Genomic DNA, 13,971 nt, shown 5'->3' on the forward strand with positions numbered 1-13,971 from the left:
CTATTGCCCTGCTCCCCATCTCTTCAGAAACTCAAAGAGTATGTAACCAGCATCCAGATACTAGCAGGCCAGACAGGGCTAATTTCCAACTGCCTCCCCACCCCCGCAATATGGTGTGACAGATGCTGCCAGATGTCATGCTAGCAGCTTAACCCTATTAGTCACTATAATCCAAATGGAATGTAATTAACTCTATAATTTTGAGCTATGCAATTTTAAGTCCAATATCCCAAGCATGACTCATAAAGCCCTCTGCAATCTGGCCCCTGCTGACCTGTCCACCACCCCCGCCTTCCTCCTGACCCCATTTTTATGCTCCAGACATTCAAAACTACTTAGTTTCCAGTACAAGGCACACTCTCTCACACCTCCGAGCATGCTGTTCTCACTGCCTGGAACTCCCTTCTGTCTGCTGCCCAGCTGGCTGAGTCCTACTCACTCTACAGGCATCCAGTTCATCGCTTCTTGTTCTGGAAAAGCTTTCCTGACAGTTGTGAGCAGGTTCTCCGCTTTTATTACATGTTTCTGGGTTTCCTCCCTTTTTGGTGCTGTTAATTATATCCCACAGTTCGTAACACGCTTATGTTCACTGTCTGTGCAAGACCATGGTCTCCTTTGGCTCAATACCTGATTTCCACTCCCATTACTCTCCCTACAGTGAGCACACACTCCAAAGTGATATACATACATACATACGTATATACCCTTAAGAATACACACCCTTGTAAAATATACTTGTTTTTAAATGTACACAAATACAATTATAAACGTATGTATGTTACAGCCTGTAAATCTAGTTCTTGCTTTGAACTGCTACATAGTATTGCATAGTCTATATATTCATCACATTCTACTTATATTTTCCTCCAAGTGATGGCCATTTACATGGCTACCAATGTCCAACTACTATAAATTATGCCAAGACACAACCCCGAATGTGTCTCTTTGTTGCCCTGTGGCAACACTCTCTCTGAGCTATATATCCAGAAGTGGCTTTGCTAAGTCATAGAGCTTATGCAGACTTATTTTCACCAAATACTGCTAAGACTGTTTTAATTTGCATTTCTCTGATTAGAAACAAGACTGAACATCAATCTGTAGTTATCAGCCATTTGTGCTTCTTTTTCCATGAAATGCTAACTATACCCTCTGTCCATTTCTCTATTGGGTCTCTCGTTTTTATCTTTCTTCTTGATTTGCAGTTCTTTGAACATTTCCTCTGTATTTTCTATGTACCTCAAGTACAGCATCAATGACACTATTCTGAAATTGTTGATCTACTTGTTTGCCTCCCCCACTTCCACAACCCCCTGAGGACAAGGACAGTCTCTGATTCAATTCTATATCCCTTGAGCCTGGCTTATGGGTAGGAGAGCAATGAATATTTACTATATGGGCCATGAGCTACATAAACTGCAGACTGAGACCCAGGGTCCAAGGGGCGACCTCTTTTAAAGATTGTCACGTTCGTCTGTGTCACCCCAATCTCCCCACCAATACCTAGCACAGGACAACTTTGTACAACATAGGGACTCAAGAAAAGTCTATTAAATTAACAAATATAGTAAAGAGGGGGAAGAGAAGAGGAACTGTTGTGTTGTTCTTACTATTCTTCCAACTTCATTCCATCCCCACCCCTCTGCAATGCCCATCAGGATAATGACAATAATAAAAGCTAGCATTTACTACTCTTGGTAGGTGCTAAGTATTATCCTAAATACTTTACAAGGACGAGTTCATTTGATCTGCCTAAATGCCATGAGACAGGCATCCTTATTATCCCACTTTACAGATAAGGAAACTGGGCCTCGGAGAGGTCAAGTCACTGCCCAAGATAATGAGTTATGGAGCTAGGATTCTAACCCAGGTAAATCACATTTAAAGCTGGCACTCTTAAGCATGAGACCATGCCACACTGCCTCCCTGATGTTCCTGTTCTTTAAAGCCGACCTACTACACCCATCGTTCTAAGAGCTGCTCTTTGTCTTATGATGGCATGTGACTTCCCAGGATATCAGGCTGGGGGCTCAAGGGCACCCCAGTGTGTCCTCTTGTACCCCACACTTCCACTTACCGCTTCTTGGCAATTTCGTTCTGCCGCTTCACCTTCTCTTCCTCAAACTCTCGGATGTTGCGCACACCAATCTCCCGACAAAACTCTTCAAACACCTCATCCTCCACCTGAGGGGAGAAGCAAGGGACAGCAAAGGCCCTCTGGATCAGAGTGCTGCTGCCAGTCCCAGTCCCACCCCACTGCACACACTGGCATGGTTCATCCCTTACCAACCTGGTTCATCTTCTCCTTCAAGTCTTTCATTTCCCTCTCTCGGCTCTGGATGATCCTCTTGATATCATTAATGCGAGGCCCAAAGTTGGCTAGCTCACTCTCCAGCTTGGACTTTTCCTGCAGGAAACAGGGTTGAGGGAAAAAGAGACCAGGCTCTTTGGAGGAACGGAGCCACCCTGAGCTCACCGGGCCCTGCAAAAGAAGGGCTAGCTCTCCACATGCTGAGAGAACATGGCTCACAATTCCCCAGTCAAGGTTCCATCATCTCCCACTTGAACCATCACACAGCTTCCTCCTCGGGCTCTATTCGGCTAGCTTTAATCCACATGGTAAACATCATCAGTTACAGGTCCACATTTCCTTATCTATAACCCTCGGAATTCAGACTTTTTGATTTTAGAAGAAGGTAAAGGGATATTTATACTACACTTTAAATAATGCCTCCAGGTGGTCTCGGGAAGCACCCTATGATCAAACACATTAATATACCTAGAAGAGCACCCCCACCGAGAGGGACTGAAATGCCAGCGTTCACTTTCAATTCACTTTCAGAAGCAGCTCAGATATTTGTTGAACGAATAATGCTAATAATAGCATCTAACATTTACTGAGCACTTACCGGGCACAAGGAATCAGTCTAAGTACTTTACAGGCATGTAATCATTCAATCTTTGCAAGAAGGCTATAAAGCAGGTGGTATTCTAACTCCCATTTTACAAATAGATGAAAAACTGATGATGACACATTAAGTAAGCTGCCTCCCACCATAAAGTCGAGATCTGAAGCCCGGGCTGCTATGCTTGGTTCCCTGAAGCAGGCTGGGAGGAGAGAGGGAAATGGGATACATTTCCACTCCCAGAGAAACTCTGACCAGGAATGTAAGGGTGGCCTTTGGAGGACAGGGCTGAAGACTAAGCCCCACCTGCAGATTCAGGGCTAGATGTCTTGTCTTAGTCTGTTCCAGGTCACTCTGCGAGTACTTGAGCCGCATCTGTAGTCCATGGGCCTGAGACTGCACCTGACGTAGCTCTGCCTCTTTCCGCTTTGCCTTCATCTGCTCCTGAAGTGGACATGACAGAACAGCTAGGTGATAAGAACAGGAGTGGCCAGCCTGGGCTTAGGACTCCAAACCCTGGGGACAGTAATGCCCATGACTTACTTTCAGCTCCTCTGTCAACCGCTCCTTCTTCTCTTTCAACTTATCTACCGCTTTCTCATCCCAGCGCCGAGCCTTGGCTTTCAAGTCACTGGCTCCACCAGAGATCACCCCTGACTTCTGGAACAGGGTCCCATCCAGTGCCACCGTCTACACACAGTAGGGAAAAGAGAGAAGGAAGGAGAGAAGATGAAGAGTCTCCAATACTAAGCCTGTCCAGCTCCAATGTGCACAAGGGAATCCATACCTTGTGACGCTGGTGGCCGCCAAAGGCAATGCGGCGGGCATCCTCCACATTGTCACACACAAGGGCGTTGCCACAAGCATATTGCAGGGCCTTTTTGATGTGGGGTGGCTCATAGCGAATTACGTCAATCACCAGCTTGGCCCCCTTCAGTTCCCGGAGCTTCTCATCTGTAGGTTTCACCTATGGGAAGAAGCTCAGTAAGTGGGAGAACATGGAGGGCTAGGAGAAGGGGCCCTCTCACACTGCCCTGACCCCACCTCCACCAGCCTCACCTCCAGGTAGTCAAGAGGCAAGAAGGTCTCAGGCTCCCCACGCTGTTCCTTGATATACTGAATACAGTCCCGGCCTGTCTTCTCAGAGTCCACGATAATGGCATCCATGTTCTTGCCCAAAACCTTGGTCACAGCAATCTGGTACTTCTTTTGTGTGGGCTGACAGAGGTCAATGAGGCGTCCATACTGAGGAAAGTCAGAAGAGAAAACTGAAGCATGAGGCTTTTGGGGACTGACTCAGGAACCCCAATTCCCAGTTCAGAAGTGGCAGACCAAAACCTGCATGAGGAACGTAGGTTCCATGCTATGGAGGAAAAGCCTACTCTGTCCCCAAAGCAACAATCACTCCAGTCATGCCTGAATCCAAAATCATCTTTCTAAACCTCAGTTTTATCATTTCACAGACCACTACTGCCCCAGGCACTATGTCAGATACCCCTTACATACATTACCTCAAATTCTCACAAGCACCCAGCAAAATAAATCTTTTTCTAGTTCATGTCCCCCATGCCCCCTAAGCTAATCCTGGTTCCCTAAGAACTATCAGATAATGGGTAAGATCTTCAAGGGCAGGAAATGAGCCTAAATCATCCTTATAAACTTCCCAGGAGTGTCTAGAGGACAGATCAGGAAATATCTATGGAACCAAATTAAGTTAAACCCAGAGAAGGAATTATAGCAATAGAGATCCTTATAAACTCCCCCAGAAGTGTCTAGAGGACAGATCAGGAAATATCTATGGGACCAAATTAAGTTGAACCCAGGGATGGATAGCAATAGAGAGAGAATACTCAGGGAACTCAAGATTTGGTTTACGAGGCCAAGAGCTCTGATAAAGCCTAGGATATCCCTACAAGCAAACGAACCACTTGGTACAGGCCATGTGAGCTCATATCAAAGCCTGCAGAGTTACTTCCTATGAGACTAAATCATATCCTGTGGCTCCTCCCACTTCCAAAGGGCTCTCCAGTTTCCCAGCATCCCACAGAGGAGTGGAAGCAGCAAGACAAAACCTTCAAGAAGTTGCAACTGGTGTGATAGAAAGAACAGGAGGTTCCAAGTCAGACATAAGTTGGGTTTGGATTACAATTCTTATAAGCTGTGCTGTTTTGGGTAAGTCATTTCATCTCTCTGAGCCTGTTCCCCCAGCTGTAAAAAAGGGATCAGCAATCTTGTCTTCACAGGGCTGCTGACAGCCAGTGGGAGAGTAGGTGCTCAGGAAAAGAGTTCCCTTTCCATTCTTACCACAGAGCCAGGGTACAAGCGCTTGATGCTTTCCATAATCTCTGCCTTTCGCTGTTGGCGGCTGCTCTCCTGGCGGTCAATACGGGCATCACCTAGCTGCTCCATCACCTGGTTCAGCTCCTTATTGATCTCATCAATACGCCGTTTGGCCATCTCCACCTCCTCTGTCAGCTCCCCCTCTAACTTCTTCTGCTCCTCTAGGGACTGCCTACAAAGTGAGGGATCACAAGGGGTTACCCTGGCTAGTGAGAAAATATACCTGGCTGAAAGGGACTCTGGGGATCCTGTCTGAGGAGGGGCAGGACAGATAGGGTTCACAACAACAGCCCTGGAAATAAGAGGAAAGGCTGCAGAGCCACATACTTGCTAGTGGTAATGTATTCCTCTAGTTTCTCAATCCGTTTCTGATTCTCTTCAATCTCCCGCAGCTTTTGCTTGATCTTGGCCTGGAAGAAAGACAAATATACACCATCACCAGGGGCTGAGCAAGCTAACTCTAAGACCATGGGGCCCTGGCTTATACCTGCTATGTGCCCACTGATCAAAAAGCCCAACAGTCCAGGACAGTCTGTCACTAATGGGGGAGACCTACTAAAAAGCAGACACACAACAGTGTTCAGTGTGGCTCTGCTAATTGATGCCCCTCCCAGAGCCCTGAGACCTTCTCATGACGTTCTACCTAGCCTGGGTAGAACATGTCCTGGTTCTGCCACTTCATAATGATGTGACCTTAGGCAAATTACTTCACCTCTGCACTATAGTTTCCTCATTTGGAAAATGAGAAATTAAATGAGTAAATACATGTAAAATATAGTACCTAGCAAACAGTAAATGCTTACTAGTTGTTAGCTATTGTCATTACTGTTAAGGGGCACCTGGGTAACTCAGTCAGTTAAGTGTCTGACTTCGGCTCAGGTCATGATCTTGCGGTTCGTGGGTTTGAGCCCCGCATCAGGTTCTCTGCTGTCAGCACAGAGCCTGCTTTGGATCCTCTGCTCCCCTCTCTCTGTGCCCCCTCCCCTGCTCATGCTCTCTCCCTCTCAAAAATAAACATTAAAAAGAAAAAAAAAAAAAAGACTTTCATCACTTCTTTTTTCTCTGGTCTGGACCATCATCCCTAATCTTGTAACACATGCCCACCTCTGTCTCTACTTTCTTCCGCTCTTCCAGATCCAGCCGGTCCTGGTCGGCTTTCTGATCTCGATTGAACTTCTCCAGCTCCTGGGCCAACGTAGCCGCTCTCTTGCTGGCTTCTTCTTTCAACCGGTGGTATTTCTTCACCTGTATTAGGAACAGGTAACCAAATCAGTCTCTGTAGAAGCACAGCAATGCCCCACCCCACCCCCAACCTCCCAGAGCTTACCTGATTCTCCTCCAAGGTTAAGTCTCTGCCCTGACTCTGACTCTCCTCTTCCATCCGTTCCTCAAACTCCTGCCGGGCTTTCTCTACTGACAGCATCTCCTTTTCCAGCTCATCCATGTCACCTTTACGCTTCTTGTAATGCTTCTGAGCATTCTGTAGGGACTTCTTGGCTGCTTCCAGCTTCTTGATTTTGTGGGAGGTATTCTCCTTGGCTTTGATGTATTGAGGTCGCTTCTGATTCAGCTCTGAGTCCTTCTCCCTTTTGCCGGAAGGGGGGTGGTGGGTAAATCAGTTAGCACCGTGGCAGAAGAGAGGGTTCCCAGGCTTTTTACCCAAAGGGGGGGCCTGATGTCCCAGCCAGCCTCAGGGAATTGCTTAAAGAACGAGGACCTGATGCCCCACAGATCCTCAGAAAAGGGGCAGTCTGACTACTCCCTGGAACTGATGGCTTCAGCCTGGCATTCCGGCCATTCCATAAGGTAAAGCTGCCACTCCTGCCTCAGCCCTAGCCAGGCCAGGACCCTCAGTAACAGCTCCCAAGAATGCCCTATGTTCATGGAGTTGTCCCCCATCTGATCTAACTTTTTCATGTCCTTTAAACTTCTAGCGCCAGTTTTTCTCTTCCAGGAAGGCATTCCCAGCCACTCTAGTAGCCAGGCCTCCCATTGCTTCCTCTCACTTGGCAAGGTCCCCACCCCTTTCAAGTTCTCTCTTTCATGAGTAGCCATCTACCCAGAGTCTGAGTACTCAAATGCTTTGTCTAAAATGCAAGTCAAGAAATGTGTTTGGTTCTGGCCAAAGCAAGTCAAGAGGAAGACAAACTAGGACGAACACCGGACTCTAGGCTCAGAGGAGCCCTAGGAAACAGCACAGCCTCTTGGTTTCCCATAAGTTGCAGGCCCAGGCCTGCCTCTTACTTGATCTCCTTCTCAATCTGCTGCTGCTCCCGCATCATTTTGCCCAGCTCCTTCTTCTTCTCCTTCAGCTCATCCTCTACCTTGTCCATACGCTTCTTGTCCTTCTCAATCTCCTTGTTCTTAGAGGCCAGTTCCTTATTGAGCTTCTCAATCTCCACTTCATTGTGATAAAGCTTAAAGAGCTGCAGCTGCACCTGAGCTCGCACCACCTCATCCTTCAGGCGCTGGTAGCGGTCAGCCTGCGCAAACAGGAGCACAGAGGCAGGTGTGCATCAGTAAGGCACTGGCTCGACCCTGGCCCCTTAGAGCCCAGAGGTAGCCTAGCCACCTACCTCTTCTTTCTCCTGTTTGGCTTCCTTGCGTTCAGCCGCAATGTTTTTTTTGCGATGGTAATTAAACTGTGTGTCCTCTTCAGCCTTCACCATTTCCTTCTTTCGCTTGTCATACTCCTGGGCCAGCTCCCCAGAGCGACTTATCTCTTCAAATAGAGCTGTCCTCTCTTTGGGATTCTTCATGGCAATAGATTCCACAGCACCCTAGTAAAGATCAAAACACTCTCCCCATTTAGAGCCTATCCAACCCAGTTCCTTCTACCCATTTCTACTCAGTTATTCAGAAAAAGGTCTCTGACCCTCTCCCCGCACTAGGTGCCACATTTCACACTGGGCCTTGAGGACACGTTCCCTGCCTCTTGAGGTGCACACAGAGCAAAAGAGACAAAAGCAAAGACAACACCATGTGTTATGTGCAGTGACAGAAGCAACACAGAAAAAGCACTAAGTGAAGCTTGGGGGTAGGAGACTGATAGGAGTGTCTATCCAGGAAAGCTTCCCAAAGGTGACATCTAAGTTGAGTTTGAAAGATGGGGAAGAACTAACCAAGAAAGTTAAGAGAGAAGGTCATTTCATGTAAAGGACAATTAATATGCAAAGGCCTGCAGGCCAAAGAAAGCAAGTGAATTTGGGGAACTATAAACAGTTTAACTGAGCTGGAATGCAGGGTTGGAAGGGAAAAATACCGACAGGTGAGGGGCTAGTAAGATGGGCAAGAACCAAAGGATGATGTTTCCTGAATGCCAGGAGTTTGGAGTTTATGCTAAAGCAATGATTTAGCATGCATAATAACCTGGAGAGCTTGGTAAAACACTCAGTGCTGGGCCCCATCCCATAGTCTCTCCGTCTATAGATCTGGGATGGGACCAGAGAAGGTGCATTTCTAGCATGTCCCCAAGTTGATGCTGATCCAGAGACTATAATTTGAGAACCACCATCATAAGACAATGAGCAATCACTGAAATGCTTTAAGGAGGAAAAGGAAAGAAACAGATTTGTGTCTTTGTAAGATGAACCTAGCCTAAGGGATGAACTGGAAGGGGACAGACTGGAGTCTTGTAAGCCCAGTGAAGAAGCTGCTACATTAATTCAGGGGAGAGATGAAGCTCAAGATGAAGCAGGCCCAGTGAGGATGGGACAAGGATCAGCAAAGAGCAGACAGCCAATAATTGTTAAAAATGCTCACCTGGAAGACGAGGAAGTTACGAGCTTTGATGAGAATGCCCAACTTCTCTAATTCCTCACTGTACTCATGTAGCTGAACCACTTTGTTGTTGATCTTGTACTCAGAAGAACCCCCTACAAGACAGTGCATGAGTTAGCTGAAGGTCAGACATCCACCTATCCCAGTCAACTAGTCTAGTCACCTCCCGGGACCCAAGGGGAGCCTTCTGGCCAGCCTCACCCACCAACAATGACACGGGCAAAGGTGCGGTCCTCAGCACCCTCCTCAGAGTAGACCATGCTGACAAAGGCCCGATTGGCAGCTGGCTTGCCCACAGGAGCTCCATGGATCAGGTCCCTCAGGGTCTTTACTCGCAGGTTGCTGGTTTTCTCACCCAATACAAAGCTGATCGCATCCATGAGATTTGACTTACCTAAGGGAGTAGGGGACAAAGCAGAGGAGGGGAAGTCAGGGAACACTGCTCTGCCCCCACCGGAGCCCTGGTTCAAGGGCTGAGAAAAACAGTCCCTTTGCAGCTATTACCTACAGCAGTTAAAGACTAGAATCCCATCTAAGGAAACAGCATATTCACATAATGGATTGTTCTACAACCATTAACGACACGGGGAAATGCCCATAATAGAAGAAATAAGCAGATAATATAACTATAACAAAAAATATAGTTTGATCTCAACCAAGTTTAAAAGTTAAAAAAAAAAAACAGCTAAGGGAAGGTGATAATGGGGAGTTGCTGTTTCCTGTGTACACTTTCAGTTTTGCAAGATGAAAAAGTTCAGATCAGTTGTACAACGTGAAGATACTTAACATGGCTGAACTGTACACTTAAAAAATCGTTAAGATGACAAATTTTGCTATGTGTATTTTACTATATTTTTTAAAAGGCATATTCCTATTGTGATACGATATGACGCATACAGCATCATCTATGAAGTATCTTGCCAAAATATTTAACCTAAATCTGAACAAGCCTTTAGACCTACCTTCCAGTTTACAGGAAATATAGTAGTTAGAGGAACATAGTAAGTGACACTATGAAGAAACCTTAAGACAAACACAGAATGTGGGATACTCTCCAAGACAACTGGCCTGATTTTTTCAAAAAGTGGATGTCTAAAAAGAAACATGTGGAGAACCACTCCAGAACACAAGCGATTACTGAGAAATAAGCAAAGGCAGTGCACGAACTTTGATTGGATTCGAGTTTCCCTTTAAAACCAAAACCAAAACCAAAACCAAAACCAAAGCCAAAGCCAAAACGACATTCTGGGGAACAATTAGGGAAGCTTGAATATGAACTAGATAACTGACGACAACAAGGAAATTAATTTTCCCGGGTGTGATCACAGTCTACTGGTGACACAAGAGAATGATGATTTTAGGAGTCGAATGCTGAATCCCTAGAGGTGAAATGTCATGAAGTCCACAGCTTACTTTCCAATGATTAAGCAAAACACACAAGTAGGTTTGAATATTTTCATAATAAAAACTTGGGGAGAGGCAAAGGCATAGAAAAAAAATACATGAAAATGTGAACAGTGTAACCAGTGGTCACTTCCCAGAAGGAAAATAGGTTAACAGGTCAGGGAAGGGTATCTTTTTACTGTCTATCCTTTGGGATTTTTTAAATTTTATACTGTGTGCATATATCAGCTATTCAAATAATTAAGATTTTTTTAACATTAAGAGTGGTTATCTTTTCAGTAGTGGAGTCACAATTGTTACTTTCTTCATTTTAGACTGAGGAAAAAAAATTTTTTTTCAATTTAGACTGGGGGTGGGGGGTGGGAGAACACTTTAATCTCTATAAATGCTACTTCAGGATTATACCCCAGCATGTTATATGACCTTGAACGGAAGACCTGATTTCCCACACCTTTCTACTCAGGTATAAAAATAACAGCCCAGTTCCTTCCAAAGCAGTACAACACCATGATTAAGAGCTCGGGTTCTAGGGGGGCCTGGGTGGCGCAGTCGGTTAAGCGTCCGACTTCAGCTCAGGTCACGATCTCACGGTCTGTGAGTTCGAGCCCCGCGTCGGGCTCTGGGCTGATGGCTCAGAGCCTGGAGCCTGTTTCCGATTCTGTGTCTCCCTCTCTCTCTGCCCCTCCCCCGTTCATGCTCTGTCTCTCTCTGTCCCAAAAATAAAAATTAAAAAAAAAAAAAAAAAAAAGAGCTCGGGTTCTAGTCCAACAGACCAGGTTCTTAGTTTCACCAATTCTTAGCTGACCTTCCATTACCTCACTTCGAAAATCTAAAAAACCACAACTGATAGGTAAAGCCTCTAAAATAACGCTTAGCACACAGTTCTCTGTTGGGAGTGGCAGGAGCACAAGGCTTTGAAGTATGACAGGCACAATTTCTGACCCTGGCTCTGAGAATCAATTAGTGTGCAAGTGATCACAACTGTTTGTGCCTCACTCTTCCACCTATGAAACAAAGATAATGGTACCTCCCTGATTAGGTCATTTTGAGAATTTAAATGTAAAAGGTCCCAATAAATAAAGTACCTGACACACACTGGTGCTCAATAAATGGCACTCCTATCTTAACACAGGTCTGAACTCAGCTCTGTCTCCCTTATCAGAGCAGGACTAGCACACCATGCTGACCAGGAGTCAGACTTTTAGGCACCCACTTCCAACCTTTAGGCTTCTCCCATGCTCTCCAGAGATGGTTAGAACGTCTCACAATCAAAGCCCTCCCTATGAGCAATCATTCGATATTGTAAACATTTTTATAACATGCATTATGAGCTGAACACTGATAAAATGTTTTAAGGAATGTCTTCTTTGGGGCACTCATAAACCAGTAATGAAAACACAAAAACATATACCATAAATACAAGACAGAAGAAAGTAAACATTAACATGTGCCAAGTGTCTACTGTGTGCCACAGAAGAAACGCAATTCACTCTTCTTCTCTGCCAAGGAATGGGTTGTGGAGGTGGGCATTGAAGAATTGGGGGAGGGGACAGGGTCCAGACCAAGGGGGTCTTTTTGGAACAGCTGGGTATACAAATCTACCCACGCTGAGGGGAGTGAATGCCAAGAGGTGCATCCTGGCTCTTTCCACGGGGGCCACCACTCAAAAATCCTAAGAAACTGGAGTGAAACCCCAAGCATTAGTCTTCTAAGCCAGTGGTCCTCAAGCGAGGATGGGGAAGGCAGGGAGTGATCTGCCCCACCTCTCAGGGGGACACAGGCAATATCTGGAAACATTTTTGGTTGTCACATCTGGGGGGTAGGGGTGCTATCATCTAGTGGGAAAAAGCCAAGGATGCTGCTAAACATCCTACAATGCACAGGACCTACCTTACAGCAAAGAATTATCTTGCTAGAAATGTCAACAATGCCGCTGTTGAGAAACCCTGCTCTACAAAGAGCACCAAACACAAGCAAAACCCCAGGGAAGGTCACAAATTTGAGCTACGTCTGCAGGGAAAGCCCCTCATACTAGGAAATGATTTAGCTAAAACATCTCTGGGGTGGAGGAACACAGTGGGATTCCAAACAGACTGCCTATGGGGGTAGATGGAAGGAATCCACGGTGTATCATTTAGAAATGAGGCGTTAAGATATGAAATAGAGGTGTTACCTAGCCACTCTTTGCCCCTCCCCAGTTTTGTTGATATAACTGACATATAGCATTGTGTTAGTTTCAGGTGTACAACATGATTCCATAGCTGTCTATATCGAGAAATGATTACCACAATAAGTTTAGTTAGTTAACATCCATCACCTCACATAAACGATTTTTTTCTTGTGATGAGAACTTTTAAGATCTATTCCCTCAGCAACTTTCAAATACACAATACAGTATTTACTGGCCACTCTTTCCAAAGACACCACCCAAGTCACTGTATCCCATCAACCTAATTTCCTGCATAGCATGTATCACAGCCGAATAGTCTTATTTTCTCCTTCTTTATTATTGTCTTTCCCCTCTGGAATGCAAGTCCCGAGAGTAAGGCTTACTCTATTCTTCACTGTTTCCACAGCACCTCGAATAACTCCTTACAAAACTGTAAGCATTCAATAAATTTGGCGAGCGGAAGAGTTCTTTTAACGGCTTCAGTGGTAAATTAAAGGGATTCCGAAGCACCCCCATCTCTGAGATGGGGGTGGAGGGTGGAGACCCCAAGCACTCCAGCTGGAGAGGCGAGCGCGGGATCAGAAATTCAAAACTGCCGCCTCCGGAGGAGTAAAAAAAAAAAGGACGAATTGGAGCATACCAGAGCGAAGCGGGAGGGGGCGCTGGGCTGAGGCAGAAGTGTACCACTGGAGACCGGGGGCCAAGAGAGGGCTACCAGCGGTCCCACACCCTCCGGAGGGTTCAAACAAGGCAAGGGGAAGTAGCCGGAAGCAGCAGGTCCGGCGGAGGACTGCACGGCCCGCCGCTGGCAGTCGGCTCCGGACGCGCCACTTTTGGCGGGAGGGGGCAGTGGGCGGGGTAACGTACAGATCGGCCCGTACCACTTGCTCCGGGGAGGGGGCCGCACAGAGAGCGGGCAAGTGACACCTGGGGAAGAGATTTGAGTTACAGCACTCGAGCGGGCAAAGCGGGTTCGAGTTGAGCCCGCTCAGGAGGGAGAGGAACCTGTGAGGGCTCCCGACATTTCAGGTCACACGGGCTGGGTTGGACTACTCTGCTGCCGGATAGGGGGTCCAGGCTGGGACGTGCGGAGGGCCGCAGCCAGGTTTATCTCACCAGAGCCATTGGGTCCAATGATGGCGGTGAACCTCTGAAACGGTCCGATAATCTGCCGACCCTTGTACGACTTAAAGTTCTCGATCTCAATCAGTTTCAGGAAACCCATGACAGCGGCGGCGCCGGCGGCTGTACAAAAGGCCGCGCCGTACGCCCGGGAACTGGGGTAGCCCGCGCGGGAAACACCGCAGTGCAGGCCGGGCGGAAGACAAACCTCGCGAGAATAAGTCCAGGCCTAACGGGATTTCCGGCTTCCGG

At 46.7% G+C, this 13,971-nt stretch overlaps 1 protein-coding gene across 10 annotated transcripts in view; it reads right to left on the reverse strand.

The window, feature by feature from the left end:
* The window catches only part of SMC1A (structural maintenance of chromosomes 1A), a 47,158-nt gene extending 33,219 nt beyond the window's left edge, over window positions 1-13,939 (reverse strand). For 7 of the 10 annotated variants that reach the window (XR_006711035.1, XR_006711033.1, XR_006711031.1 and 4 more), the window contains exons 1-15: window positions 13,714-13,933; window positions 9,229-9,417; window positions 9,006-9,118; window positions 7,820-8,023; window positions 7,488-7,726; window positions 6,571-6,829; window positions 6,348-6,488; window positions 5,571-5,653; window positions 5,208-5,415; window positions 3,963-4,148; window positions 3,691-3,870; window positions 3,447-3,593; window positions 3,210-3,347; window positions 2,288-2,404; window positions 2,075-2,181 (exon numbers count right to left, since the gene is read on the reverse strand). Coding sequence is in view for 5 of the 10 variants with exons in the window: in XM_045472306.1 (XP_045328262.1) it covers window positions 2,075-2,181; window positions 2,288-2,404; window positions 3,210-3,347; window positions 3,447-3,593; window positions 3,691-3,870; window positions 3,963-4,148; window positions 5,208-5,415; window positions 5,571-5,653; window positions 6,348-6,488; window positions 6,571-6,829; window positions 7,488-7,726; window positions 7,820-8,023; window positions 9,006-9,118; window positions 9,229-9,417; window positions 13,714-13,822 (2,420 nt within the window). In the remaining 5 variants the exon portion in view is untranslated. Of the gene's footprint in view, window positions 1-2,074; window positions 2,182-2,287; window positions 2,405-3,209; window positions 3,348-3,446; window positions 3,594-3,690; window positions 3,871-3,962; window positions 4,149-5,207; window positions 5,416-5,570; window positions 5,654-6,347; window positions 6,489-6,570; window positions 6,830-7,487; window positions 7,727-7,819; window positions 8,024-9,005; window positions 9,119-9,228; window positions 9,418-13,713 lie in introns of all 10 variants that reach the window. The other 3 variants (XR_006711034.1, XM_045472307.1, XM_045472308.1) reach the window with 2 other exon arrangements.
* Window positions 13,940-13,971: the final 32 nt, after the last annotated feature.

This window comes from Leopardus geoffroyi, chromosome X (genome assembly GCF_018350155.1).
Source record: "Leopardus geoffroyi isolate Oge1 chromosome X, O.geoffroyi_Oge1_pat1.0, whole genome shotgun sequence".
Taxonomy (NCBI): Eukaryota; Metazoa; Chordata; class Mammalia; order Carnivora; family Felidae; genus Leopardus; species Leopardus geoffroyi.